The sequence below is a fragment of the Hyla sarda genome, chromosome 3 (genome assembly GCF_029499605.1).
Source record: "Hyla sarda isolate aHylSar1 chromosome 3, aHylSar1.hap1, whole genome shotgun sequence".
Lineage (NCBI taxonomy): Eukaryota > Metazoa > Chordata > Amphibia > Anura > Hylidae > Hyla > Hyla sarda.
In genome coordinates this window covers 361,978,874-361,993,569 of record NC_079191.1, presented here as the reverse complement: position 1 = coordinate 361,993,569, position 14,696 = coordinate 361,978,874, and the positions used below count along the sequence as shown (strand labels likewise).

General features: G+C 43.5%; 1 protein-coding gene across 2 annotated transcripts in view; it reads right to left on the bottom strand.

The window, feature by feature from the left end:
- Positions 1–14,696, bottom strand: part of PUS10 (pseudouridine synthase 10) — a 129,728-nt gene that overhangs the window by 92,599 nt on the left and 22,433 nt on the right. The window contains exons 1-4 of one of the 2 annotated variants that reach the window (XM_056567682.1): positions 14,329–14,504; positions 10,047–10,182; positions 9,557–9,769; positions 5,541–5,627 (exon numbers count right to left, since the gene is read on the bottom strand). In XM_056567682.1, the coding sequence (XP_056423657.1) occupies positions 5,541–5,627; positions 9,557–9,769; positions 10,047–10,172 (426 nt within the window). In that variant the 5' untranslated portion in view covers positions 10,173–10,182; positions 14,329–14,504. Of the gene's footprint in view, positions 1–5,540; positions 5,628–9,556; positions 9,770–10,046; positions 10,183–14,328; positions 14,505–14,696 lie in introns of those variants that run through there. The other variant, XM_056567683.1, reaches the window with a different exon arrangement.

Below are 14,696 nucleotides of genomic sequence, written 5' to 3'. Positions count from 1 at the left end.
GATTGAAATTCCGAGAAAAAAACTGCGCAAAGTCAAAAACCGTATTGTGAAAACCGGATGGAACCATACGCACATACAGTTCTGTACGGTTCCCATTGACTCCCATGTTAAAAAATATATATATATATATATATATATTATATATACATATATGTTTTAATACGGTTTTTTACCCGGACCAAAAACCGTTGTAGGCTACAGTTTTGGGTACGGGGAAAAAACTGACAAAACCGTACAGGATGCAAAAAGTACACAACCGGATGCATCGTTTGGCGTACAGTTTTAAATGGAGAGTCAATGCATGCGGTTTTAATACGGTTTCATACGGTTTTCACATTGAAAACGTATACGGGAACTGTATTGCAAAAACGTGGTGTGAACCCAGCCTTAGCTCAGTTCTACTGATAACATGACAGACATCTTGATGGAAAGCCTGCGCACCCCAATAAAATCAATAGGGTTCATTAGGTGCCATGTGTTCCCATTATATGATGGATCCAGCACCTCCATCGTGTTCATACATTAATATTTGTCTTATGTAAGTGCTCCCTCTACTGGTAAATTAGTAACTTCCTCTAAAGTAGACAATGCTGAAGTGCAAATATACAGCGTTCACTCAACTTTCAATGGCCTCAGTTTACAATAGGGCTGGGCGGTATACCGGTTCATACCGAATACCAAATTTTTTGTGATGCACGATATGAATTTCCCCCCATACCGCAATACCGTTGGGCCCCTCCCCCTCGGGAATGTATTATCAGCCCAGCGCAGCGCTGTCCCCACATCGGGGAACTAATCCTATGTGACCCGCCATCACTGTTTTGCCCCCCCCCCCCCAATTAATTATCAGCCCAGCGGGGTACTACTCACATGTGTCACCCGCAAGCACTGCCCTCCTCCTCTTTGTTGGGGGCCGCCAGGAACTCTATACTGTACGCCAGTGGTCTCAAACCTGCAGACCTCCAGTTGTTGCAAAACTACCACTCCCAGCATGCCCGGACAGCCAACGGCTGTCCGGGCATGCTGGGAGTTATAGTTTTGCAACAGCTGGAGGTCCGCAGGTTGGAGACCACTGCTGTACGCTGTATACCTATGCCCGGGCTGCAAAAGATAAAGAAAAACTGTAACTCACCGACGTCAGCCTCACGCTGGGGACGGGAATGTCGGACAGCCGTCAGCCTATCACTGGCCGCAGCGATGTCCCGCCCTGGCCAGTGATAGGCTGAGCCCACTTTCAAATAAGGAGCTCTGGCCGGCTTCTTACATGACAGTGCGCTCAGCCTCTCTCTGGCCAGGGCGGGACATCGCTGCGGCCAGTGATAGGCTGACGGCTGTCCGACATTCCCGTCCCCAGCGTGAGGCCGACGTCGGTGAGTTACAGTTTATTTTCTTTATCTTTTGCAGCCCGGGCATAGGTATACAGCGTACAGCAGTGGTCTCCAATCTGCGGACCTCCAGCTGTTGCAAAACTACAACTCCCAGCGTGTGGCTGTCCGGGCATGCTGGGAGTTGTAGTTTTGCAACAACTGGAGGTGCGCAGGTTGGAGACCACTGGCGTACAGTGAGTTCCATTGCTGGCGGCCCCCAACAATGAGGAGGAGGGCAGTACTTGAAGGTGACATATGTGAGTAGTACCCCACTGGGCTGATCATTAATTGGGGGGAGCAGAACAGTGCTGGCGGGTCACATGATTTGGGGGGGGGGGGGAGCCGAACACCGCACGCGGGTCACATGATTGGGGCGGGGGGGGGGATGGGGGGGGCAGAACAGCGCTGGTGGGTTACATGAATTGGGGGGGGGGGGGGGAGAGAAATAATGTTATATACCGTGGAACCGCCATAAGTTAAAAAAAAATACTGTGATACACATATTTGGTCATACCGCCCAGTCCTAGGTTACAATATTTTCAACATACAATAGTCTATTCTGGACCATTGTAACTTGAATCCATCCTCCACATACAATGCTACAGACAGTCTAGATCTGTATAACGTGTCAATGGCTGGAAGAACCGAACAATCAGAATGGACATTTTACTGGTAAAGCACCTGTATTACTGAAGCGTATGCACTGACTGGTGTCTGGTAGCGCCTCCCTACAGTACAGAAAGGTATTACATGTTCTGTACTCTTTACCTGTGCCACAGATAGCTGTACCTTTGGGCACCAGGTGGGGACGGCTCTATTTTACTTTTTTAGGACACTGCTTATACTGTACAGGACCCTGAAGAAGCTCCAGTCCTCTACATAGACAGTGATTTACAGCTCCCAGCAGCTCATTCTTGCTTTTATATGTAAGGACTTGCTTTATCTGTATTTGTTACCTACTTATTTTTCTTTAATCCTCAATTATTTAAATTTTTGGATGACATTGTGGGGCTTCAGAAGCAATTACCAGGTTTTCATGTGGTCTCAACATACAATGGTTATCCTGGAACCAATTAATATTGTAGCCTGAGGCACCGCTGTAGTTAGGAAAGCGGATGTATGTACAGTATACACAGTATGCATTCGGCACCTCATCAGTCCATTGTCATCTGTAAAGCCCCTTTAAATGGTAAGGAGTCGTATTGGCTGAACATCTAGTTCCACTCCAGTTTCACCTGTACTGAAGAACAGACACAAGTAGTAACGAAGGTGATGTGGATGCAGGATGGTGATGCAGTAGCAACTATTTGTCTTACTTGTGGCATTTAATGCACACATAATGCACACAACTAAAAGTATTATCTTCATCGGTCATTGTCTGAGTGCTTAGACCACCACCGATCATTAAAACAAGTGAGGAAAAGAGCTCAGGTTAGAGCTTCTCTCCCATTGCTGGATAAGATGGGCTTCACAGAGTTTCTACAGAATCAGTCTTCTACAACGAGGAGATAGATGGGGAGACAAGCGCTCGTCCCAGCCCACACTAGCCATTGGCTGAGATCTTGGTGCTGAGACCCAGCACCAATCTAAACGTTTTACATGTCTACGGTGTGTGTGCAGGGAAGTCGAATGTTACGGCTCCATGCCAATGCAGGTATGCACTCCACCATTGACCTGGCAGCCCGATAACAAGACCGTACATTATTACAGCATTGACTGTTTGTACCAGGAGTCTTGCGGCATTTTACATTCTACAGCTTGAGATTCATTGCATCTGCACACTTGGCATCATAAGTATCGGTCTCATATAGAGCTGTATGGGATAATTGCACATTATAATTTGATTACTACATGCATTTGTACTTTATTCAGTACTCTCTATTTGTTTCCCCTGAGGACGCCATTACATCTCAGCAGAAATGTGTTGAGAAAGCTTATGGATTATTCCATGACGTTAGGAGACCTGAGGAAATGCCTTGCGGCGTGAAACAGCGTTGTCTTCCAGGTGCAAGCTCTTGCCGCTCCAGCTCTGCTCGGATGACGGGGTGAAGAGATGTCTATGTTCGACATGTGAATACTGAATAAATCTACAAAGCAAGATATACAGGTGTGCGCTCCGTTTCTCCTCCTCTTCAGTTATATGCACGTTAATTTTTATTCATGTAATATGACAGGTACGCAGGGATATGCTGTTCCGGGCGCCGGGCAGGTGAATTTTTCAGGCCCTTAGCCCTGCTTCAGGCAAGCAGGGCCGGACCTGTAAGCCCCCGACAAGCACGGCAGCACTCAGAGGGGTGTATGGAGTGGGCTCCTGACTCCTGCTCGCTCCATACTCTGCAGCCCCTGGCTGTTTTCAGTAGCTGGGGGCCATCGCTAATAGCCAGCATGCGGCGATTGGCACGGCTGGCTATTAACCCTTTAGATCGTTGCTGTCAAAGCTGACAGCGGCATCTAAAAAGGGATATGTGAATGCTCCCTTGTGGGCTCGTGAGGTGGATCTGTCCCCCCCCCCCCCCCCCCGGAGCATGATTGCGGTGGGGTTGGTGGGCAATCCACTATAGAGGTAGCCTGAGGGCTTACCTCTGATTCCCTGGTGTCTGTGGCTCTGTTATTGATAGAGCCTGGCTGGACCAGGCTCTATCAATGGATCGCAGAGCACACAGATCAATGGAGTTCAATAGAACTCTATTGATCTGTATGAGGAATCCTAATGATTAGTCCCCTAAGGGACTAATAAAGTGTAAAAAAAAAAGTTTTAAGAAAAGTTTAAAAGACGCACATTAACCCCTTCAATATTAAAAGTTCAAATCACCCCCTTTTCCAATATAAAAACATGTAAACATATAAATAAATATATTTGGTATCGCTGCGTGCGTAATTGTACAAAATATTAAAATATAACATTATGTATCCCATACGGAAAATGACGTAAATGTAAAAAAAAAAAAAAAAAAAAAAAAAAAAAACACAATTGCAATTTTTATAATATCCCAGAAAAATAAGTTAAGAGATTAAAAAGTCAGATCAATACCAAAATGGTACCAATACAAAAAACTGATTATGGCGCAAAAAATTTGCCCTGATGAAGGCTCGTATGCAGAAAAAATAAGCTACAGGGGGTCAGAAAATCGCAAATAAAAAAAGAGGTTTTTTTTTTAATTAGAAAAACATGAGGGAAACTATACAAATCTGGTATTGCTGTAATCAGGCGGCCTAAAGTACCAAAATAACATGTTACCTCAACCACAAGGTAAATGGTGTAGAAAAGAAAACCACCAAATCTGCTAAATTATCTTTTACTATTTCAATTTCACTTCACCAGTATTTTTTTGTTTTTGTTTCGGAGCATATGTTATGGAGCAATTAAAAGGTATCATTATAACAGTTATTTATGGCAATTATAGGGCAAAGAGGAAAAAACGAGAGGATAAAAGCAAAAATTTACCAGGACAAGTGGATCGTCATCAGGGACAAGTAGATTTTGCTCCATTTTAGTCCCGTGGACAAGTATTTTTTTTTTTCAAATTAAATTTCCACACCCCTGGTACGCTTTAAAGGGGTTATCCAGGGAAAAACTTTTTTTTCTATATATCAACTGGCTCTGGAAAGTTAAACAGATTTGTAAATTACTTCTATTAAAAAAATCTTAATCCTTTCAGTACTTATGAGCTTCTGAAGTTAAGGTTGTTCTTTTCTGTCTAAGTGCTCTCTGATGACACGTGTCTCGGGAACCGCCCAGTTTAGAATAGGTTTGCTATGGGGATTGGATTCTAAACTGGGCGGTTCCTGAGACAGGTGTCATCAGAGAGCACTTAGACAGAAAAGAACAACCTTAACTTCAGAAGCTCATAAGTACTGAAAGGATTGAGATTTTTTTAATAGAAGTAATTTACAAATCTGTTTAACTTTCTGGAGCCAGTTGATATATATATAAAAAAGTTTTTCCTGGATAACCCCTTTAAAGGAGCCACATTTCTGCACTTAGCAATATGTATAAATGCTATAAAGCAGTTGTCTCCAACCTGCGGACCTCCAGATGTTGCAAAACTACAACTCCCAGCATGCCCGGACAGCCAACGGCTGTCCGGGCATGCTGGAAGTTGTAGTTTTGCAACATCTGGACGTCCGAAGGTTGGAGACCACTGCTATAAAGGAATAGAAATATTACCTTACCTCTCTTACTAACAGTTGTGCCGGCAGAGACACTGGGAAAACAAAGTCCTGAAACTCATACCCAGCGGACTGGACTTTATGGAAAATCTAGTAATAAAAGATAAGAACATTGTCAGTACTCATAAACATCTTCTAGAAGTATCCATGGACAGCAGTACAAGAACCCACCCTGACTGCTTCCAAAATTATCTCCGCACTGCTAGAAGGCAAAGATTGATTCAATAAGTTAAGACACATAAATCGAAGGCTTATGGCTGTGCAAAAGGACTGCCAGAAGAAACGTGCATAGAAAATAAGCTACTGGGGGACAAAAAAAAACTAAAGCGGCTACAATGATTCTGAAGTCACTTCTGATGGGACAAGGCCACTGCAGTAAATGACACCTTGTGTGGATTTAAAGGGGTTAACCAGGAAAAAAAAAACTTTTTTTTATTTTATATATCTATATATCAACTGGCTCCGGAAAGTTAAACAGATTTGTAATTTACTTCTATTAAAAAAATCTTAATCCTTTCAGTACTTATGAGCTGCTGAAGTTGAGTTGTTTTCTTCTATCTAAGTGCTCTCTGATGACACGTGTCTCGGGAACCGCCCAGTTTAGAAGCAAATCCCCATAGCAAAACCTCTTCTACTCTGTGCAGTTCCCGAGACAGACAGAGATGTCAGCAGAGAGCACTGTTGCCAGACAGAAAACAACAACTCAACTTCAGCAGCTGATAATTATTGAAAGGATTAAGATTTTTTTAATAGAAGTCATTTACAAATCTGTTTAACTTTCTGGAGCCAGTTGATAGAGCCAGTTTCTGGAGCCAGTTATAAAAAAAAATTTAAAAAAATTCCCCTGGAATATCCTTTTAAGTCATCCATATCAGTGGTCTTCAAACTGTGGATTGGATTTACGTTATCTACACCAGTGGTCTTTAAAACGGCAGTCCGGGCATGCTGGGAGTTGTAGTTCTGAAACATCTGTAGAGATGTAATTCGGAGACCACTGATCTACATCAATGTTCATTCCTCCTATACATACACAGCTGTCACTATTCAAGCCAGGCAGGGTGTAGATCAGTGTTTCCCAACCAGGGGGCCTCCAGCTGTTGCTGAACTACAACTCCCAGCATGCCCGGACAGCCAAAGGCTGTCCGGGCATGCTGGGATTTGTAGTTCTGCAACAGCTGGAGGCACCCTGGTTGGGAAACACTGGTGTAGATAGTGAAGTTAAGGGGATACTCCGGTGGAAAACATTTTTTATAAATCAACTGGTGCCAGAAAGTTAAACAGATTTGTAAATGACTTCTATTAAAAAATCTTTACCCTTCAAGTACTTTTTAGCAGCTGTATGCTACACAGAGGACATCTTTTCTTTTTAAATTACTTTTTTATGTTCTCCACAGTGCTCTCTGCTGACACATCTGTCCATGTCAGGAACTGTTCAGAGCAGGATAGGTTTGCAATGGGGATTTTCTCCTGCTCTGGACAGTTCCAGATATGGCCATCAGGTGTCAGCAGAGAGCACTGTAAACAAGACAAAAAAAAAAAAGAAAATCAAAAAGAAAAGAATTTCCTATATAGCCTACAGCTGCTAAAAAGTACTGGAAGGGTAAAGATTTTTTAATAGAAGTCATTTACAAATCTGTTCAACTTTCTGGCACCAGTTGATTTAAAAAAAAAAATTATTTTCGCCGGAGTACCCCTTTAATAGGGATCTCAATCCATACAAGGTCTCTATAACAACACTGGTCCTGACAGACAGAAGACATTCGATGCTGTGACATAGTAAGGGGATTACAGCCATCTATTTCATCCAATTGCGTGCGTGGTGTGTTTTTATTCTGCGAAAGAACTTGCGCCGACCTTATTACCTCATTTGGCGTTATTTTTATGTTGTCTGTGCATCGTCATTTTTCTTGTTGGGGGCTTCCAGGGTACGTGGTTAGCAAATGCACTGGCTTGTGCTCTGAATTACTTGGGCAAAAACTATTTCTGCGCAAATGTACTCCAGTGACCAGCTGGCATAGGAATGTATGAGAGCTTTTCACCCTATTTTGCACTACGCCTGTAATTTGCAGCAATTTTAGTGATGTGCACCCTCCTAAATTTTGTGTAACTGGGAAAACCACACACTTGTGTGGTTTGTTTTGCATTGTGCAATAATTGTGCGCTAATGGTAAATTTCCCCTCTTAGGCTCTGTCCACACCGCCATCATGATTTCCATTATAAAGCAAAGCATGCCAGATCGGTCACCCGGGAACCTATAATAGAGGCTGTCGGGTTGGGTCATCGTGTCCATTGTCCAACATGGAAGAACAGCACTGTACACTGCGCTAATCTACCTGTCAAATCTGATGGAACTGCGTATGGAAGCTCTGAACATGTGAACATGGCTTTATACTTACAAAGCTCCGCTGGCACAGAAGGTTAAACCCAACTTGTACACCAATTTGCTATAAGGAGTTAAAAAAACGTTGTCCCAGCTAACTACTAGCTGTGGGACAGAAACTTGGATTGATGGTCGCTCACTGGCTGACCACTGGCATTGTGCACCCCTAAAAATCATTGTTAGTCGGCCACACATCTCCCTCATGTACACAGGGAATTGTGGTAGAAAATGATGCTAAGGGCACCACGTGTGATCCACTTATTGTTCTATTGTTCTTGCAGCCCTGCACTAACAACGTGTAAGGGTGTATTTATCCCTTAAAGAGGTACTCCGGTGCTCCAGCGTTTTGAACATTTTGTTCAGAATGCTCGGAGCCCGGAGGCTGTGATCGTGACGTCCCGGCCACGTCCCCTCCATTCATGTGTATGGGAGGCGGCGTGATGTCTGACACATAGACATGAATGGAGGGGCTTGGCGTGGCATCGCGAGGGAGCATGGCCATGATATCACGACCACAGCTAAAGAGATCGCGCGCGGGGGGGGGCAGCAGTGGGACCCCCACGATCAAACATATTATCCCCTATCCTTTTACTAGGGGATAAGATGTCTAGCAGCGCAGTACCCGTTATGGTTTATAAATGCAATTATTGAATGCAAAGCCAAGAATGGATTTAAAAAAAGGAGAATTCTTAGTATTTCCTCTATGTGCGTCCTCCATGTACGATCTGATCCTGACTTTGATTTCAATCATTTTAATTAGAAAGCTGAACCTGTGAACACAGACTAAATAATCCTTTTAACAAGCGCTTGTATCCGGCACCTGTCTGCCTTAAAGGACCCTAAATTCTGTTTAGCTGAACCAAGTGAGATCAAGGCATGTCACCCGTAATACCAATTCTGAAATATACAATTGAAGGGGGATTTAACTATTCTGTAAGCTATCACAAAAATAACCCTTTACTTACCTACCGTGCTCTCCCTGTATCCCGCTCTGGTCCCCAGAGCAACTCTTTTCCTTCTTCCTGAGCCCAATATGTCACAGTGAGGATCAGCATATTATAGGCCGCAGTGGTGTCCCGCCTAGGCCAGTGATTGGTGAGCGGCAATCTGACATATTGGCCCCAGTCTTCTTCCTGGTGCCAAGCATTTTACTGAGCTGCACTGTGATGAATTGGGCACAGAAAGCAGAAAGAAGATGGCATCTGAGACCGGAGCAAGATACTGGAGGCACAATGGGAGGTGAGTAGCGGTTTATTTTTATTTTTTTTATATCTTACAGGATGGCATAGTTAACAAGAAAATACTCCTGTCGCATAACGCTTTTAAGGCTAGGGTCACATCTGAATCAGAGTTCCTTTTGTGACGTTCCTTAAGAAGAATCCATGGAAAAAGCCGGACATGAGCGAAGAAAGAAAATACTGAAAGACATCATTATCAAATCCTGCTAAATAACTGACACCAGGTGGACACCATTAAAGTAACTGGAATCCATTGGGCCTATTGTGCCACATACTGTCAGGAACAGAATCTGTGACGGAGTTCCCAAATGAAGCTCTGCCGCAGAGGCTAACCTAGCTTAGTTAAGGGAGGCCTAAATTAGCTATGGAGAGCAGCGTCTTGATTTCCTGCACACAATACCTTTTTAACAAACTCCTTACTGCAATGGTGCTGCAGAATCCCCAAGCACAGATTGCAGGTCTGAGAGTCTTCAGATACATCAGTGTCTTCATCATCTCCGGGGACCTGTGTCGCGCTCTCACACTCTAGGGAATCGTCCAACCGGATCTTCTTACTTGGTGGCGAAATATCTCCATCACTTGCCAGGAACTTCCAGAGCTCATCAGCCAGTTCCTAAAACATGAACGGTATATTTAGTATCTGGATTTAGGAGTCTCTTTGGTTTCCCCCCCCCCCCCCCCCCCCCCCCGTATATCTGTATGAAATATTTAAAACAATGGAGCTTCTGTAACTGTTTTCACTTATTATATTAACTGTTATATGTCCAGAAGGTTTTATCAAGCTGAACCTACATGCCATATTAAAGGGGTTTTCCCCCCAAGACTAACACATATCTGTGGGGGTCCAACCATAGGGACCTCCACAGATCACAATAACAACATTAAAAGACCTTGTATGGAAGCCGATAGGGTGCTGGGAATCCAACGCAGCACAAACGGAGGACACATCTTGGGCATGTTCCGGAAGACAATAAGAGTTTAGCAACTGGTTTATACTTTTCTTCTATCAGCAGCATTTTATCTGGTCTGTGGACAAAAGAAGTTAAAAAATTTTTTATTTATGACTGTTTGTCAGGAAAAGGAACATTTATAATAACAATTTACCATAAATAATAATATGCAAAAAAAAAGGATCTACAGATTAGCGTCAGAGCAAATTCGGTGCATGTATTGAATAGAATAGTCTGCTGGGTTTATGTCGTGAATACACAATTTACTTATCTACCTAAAACCAATCACACATTTGCAATAGCACAAGTAAGGGGCCCTGTGTAATACACCTAGTGATCTGCCGACAAACAAGTAAACGCTAGATTGTCAGTGGTTTGACTCTTTTTTTTTGAAAGCCTAAATATTGTCAGTAATCGGCTTAACATCGACCCGTGCAAACAGCGGACGTGCAGCCGATAATGATACAAGTGAGAGGCCACACAAATCATCCAGCGATCCCTGCCTGCACAATAACAGAGCCAGGTAAAGGAGCGCCAATCTACTAGATATCAGCACTGACATTGGGCACGGGCCTGCCCATCTACAATATCCCAGTAGCCTCTTTCATGGTAACATTTAATATGTGATGACAGCATTGATATATTAAACATACAAAAAGATGATTCAAAGGGTTCAGATTTACAAATCTGTTAAACTTTCTGGCACCAATTGATTTAAAAAAAAAAAATAAATAAATAAATAAATAGGTTTTCCACCAGAGTACCCCTTTAAGGATAGGGTCACATGTGGTGCATCCATATCGGGGTCCCCACAGCTGAATGTGCTACGTGTGACCCTACCCCTCACCCAACCAGCGCACCCGTATTAGTGTGAGCACAGAAATGAGTACTCTTAGGGCATGAGTGATTGGGTGTTTAACAATACCCTTTTACCATTACCCACCCACGATATTAAAATGTCACAATTTTTTTATTATTATTATTATTATTATTAAAACATAAAAGTAAATGCGTAGGGATTATATCAATGAAAAGTGTCATATCACTTCTTTTCCATGCTGTTCCCTCTTCCATTCAAGCAAATGATAACAGGGTTTTTTAAGTCGGAAATCGCTACACTTTCATTAAAACCATGTAGTTAGAAGTCGTGGAAACATACCCTTAGGCTTGTTCACAACTCGGAATTTCCACATAAAGATGCAGAATTCTGGCCAAATGATGCAGAGGCTGAATTCCGCATCTTTCTGCATATATGCAGAATTTCTGCGGAATTCATGCGGAAATTCTGCATGAATTCTCCGTGCATGGAAAAAAGGTACTTTTCATTCATTCATTGCTTTTGTTAAATTGCAAACAAATTCCGGACATTTATTCTCCTGTGAAAAAAGTCAAAGAGGCATTCCCAAACCCCTTGAAGTGCTGAGCGCTTTGTTCACTCTCCCATCCCTTTCTATGATTGACAATCTGCTGGAAGCCAAGCCCAGTTTCCAAATCTTGCACCTTTGCACAATTTGTATGCACAGAGAAGGAATGAGATTTGGGAACAGGGCCCGAAGCTGAGCCCTGACTGTCAATGAAGCAGGGATAGGAGGGAAGCGAGGAGATGTTTCAGCCCATAACACTTCAGCGGTTTGGGAACGCCTCTTTGACACTTGCCACTAGAAAATTAAATCACGTTTCTATGTTATGAAAGGTATACTGTATCTCCTTGAAGCGGAACACTCATTTACACCAACGCTATATTAGTGAAGCGGAATCTCCGTAGTGTGAACATACCCTAAAATAGCCAGGCCTGCTGGTATGTTAATGTACTCAGACGGCATTGTACATAACGGGATAGATAATGATCATTTCAGCTTCAGCCTATATATACTAATCTATCTATACTCAGTCTTATTCTTTTCCAATGACGAAATATATTTGCATTCATTACTGCCAACGTAAAAAAAAAAAAAAAAACGCTTCCAAATCGCAACATTTACATCAGGCAATGGGGCAGCTGCGTATTCTATTAAAGAAGATCTGCAGTGTTAGACACTTATCCCGCAGGATAGAGGATAAGTGTCTGATCATGGGGGTCCAAACGCTGGGACCACCCACGATCTCCTGTACCGGGCCTCGGCTGTGCAGGAGGCATGTCAGCCGCAGCCCTGATGCCGCAGCCGACATGCCCCCTTCAAGTATCTTTATGGGAGAGGCAGAGATGCAGCATTTGTGCAGTGAGGTCGCCGAAACACGCGCAAGAGCCGCGCAGAGCCGGCTAGGGATAAATATCTAACACTGCAGTACTCCTTTAGGGTACGTTCACACGAGCAGATTTTTTTGCGGGTTTTCCCCTGCGTATTTGAAAGTGGGTGGGCTCTTCTCGGCTGTCCACAGCAGATTTTTCCGCGGTGGAATTTACGCTGCGGAAAATCCGCCGCAGTCTTTACTGACTTCAAAGGGGCTTGCGGCAGATATTCCGCAACGTAAATTCCGCCGCGGAAAATCTGCTGCGGACAGCCGAGAAGAGCCCGCCCACTTTCAAATATGCAGAAAACCCACAAAAAAAATCTGCTCGTACCCTCAGGGTCTATTCACGCGTACAGTATTCTGCGCAGATTTGATGCGCAGGATTTCAAGTTATTGAGTTTACATTGAAATCTGCAGCAGAAAATCCTGCGCATCAAATCTGCGCAGAATACTGTACGTGTGAATAGACCCCTAAGTTTTCCCATCAGGTTTTTCAACCTTCTGCATGCCTGCGCTTTATGTGATATTGACTACGCCCCTGTCCTCCCTTCGGGATACCCATTTGTGTGGTTATATAGAACATATAAGATAAACACTAAATGGGGTCTGTTGGGGTTCTATGAGGGTTTCTAACATTTTGACAGCAACAATTGAGCCACGAGCTGCCTTCTTCTTGGCGTCAAAAGTAACACAATTTATATTTACTGTTCCCACTGCCATTTTGAGACTTTGTCGGCATTTTCACTACTTCTGGCACTAAGAAAATTGCAGCACATAATACTGTTCTTAGGCTGCTTTCACACTGTGCAAAGTACCCGTTATATAACGCCTGTTATAAAATAGTGGGCGATCGCGGAGTTAAACCGCCATTAAAAAAAAAAATAACGTACATTAGAAAATCCCATTATAGTCTATGGGATTTTCTTATAGCCGGTTTAACCCATTATCGCCCGTTATTCATAACGGACGTTATTTTGTGACGGGCGATTGAACGGAAGAAATACAGTGATCCCTCAACATACAATAGTTTCAACATACAATATTCTTTTCTGGACCATTGTAACTTGAAACCAGACTCAACATACAATGCTACGGACAGTCCAGATCTGTGACACGTGTCAATGGCTGGAAGAACCGACCAATCAGAATGGACATTTTACTGGTAAATCACCTGTATTACTGAAGTGTATGCACTGACTGGTGTCAGGGTTAGCTGCTCCTTTGGACGCCAGGTAAGGGCGGCTCCATTTGGGGTACTGTATAGGACCCTGAAGAAGCTCCTTTCCTCTACATAAACCATTGTTTCCCAACCAGGGGGCCTCCAGCTGTTGCAAAACTACAACTCCCAGCATGCCCGGACAGCCCATGGCTGTCCGGGCATGCTGGGAGTAGTAGTTTTGCAACAGCTGGAGTCACCCTAGTTGGGAAACACTGACATAGACAGTGCTTTACAGCTTCCAGCAGATCTTTATTACTTTTATATGTAAGGATTTGCTTTATCTGTATTAGTTATCTACTTATTTTTCTTTAATCCTCACTTTTTTTTCACTATTTTTTGATGACATTTTGGTGGCTTTAGAACCAATTACCAGGTTTCCATAGAGTTCTGGTCTCAACATACAATGGTTTCAACATACAATGGTCGTCCCGGAACCAATTAATATTGTAACTTGAGGGACCACTGTAGTGCATGCAAAATAGCATTGCAAAACTACAACTCCCAGCTTGCCCGGACAGCCTTTGGCTGTCCGGGCATGCTGGGAGTTGTAGTTTTGCAACAGCTGGAGACACACTGTTTGGAAAACTCTACAGTAGAGGATGCTTGGAGATGCTGTGCGACAGATTTGTGGCTGCTGGTATGGAAGCCATGGTGCAGATATGATCAGAGAACTATAGTGTGAACCCAGCCATGATGTGAACAGCACCCAGAATAAAGTCACAAGTGTGAATGGCAACAATACAGAACACACATAACTCCTGCGTCTCTTACCTATACCCTGGATGATGGTGAGATACAGGAACCTACAAAGTGCTGGACAGGAGCAAGTCGGCTTATGGGTAAATTAGGAGGCGATAATCGTCAGAGTTCAGTCCTGCACAACTACAAAACGTGCAAGTACAAAAACACAGACGGACCGAACTGTTCTGTCACATGTACCCGGGGGAAGAATTAAAGAGAAGTACAAGCAGCTTCAATGTGTGGGCTGAAAGCTAAAGAGAAACTAAGCAGCTGGGACGTAAGCGCGCCCCCTGGTGGCAACTGCACTGTAATGACTAATCCTGAACGCTGATGAATTGTTCTGTGCCAGACTAGATATAATGCTAGAGTCTTGTATGTGTCTCAGTCATGAAGATGGT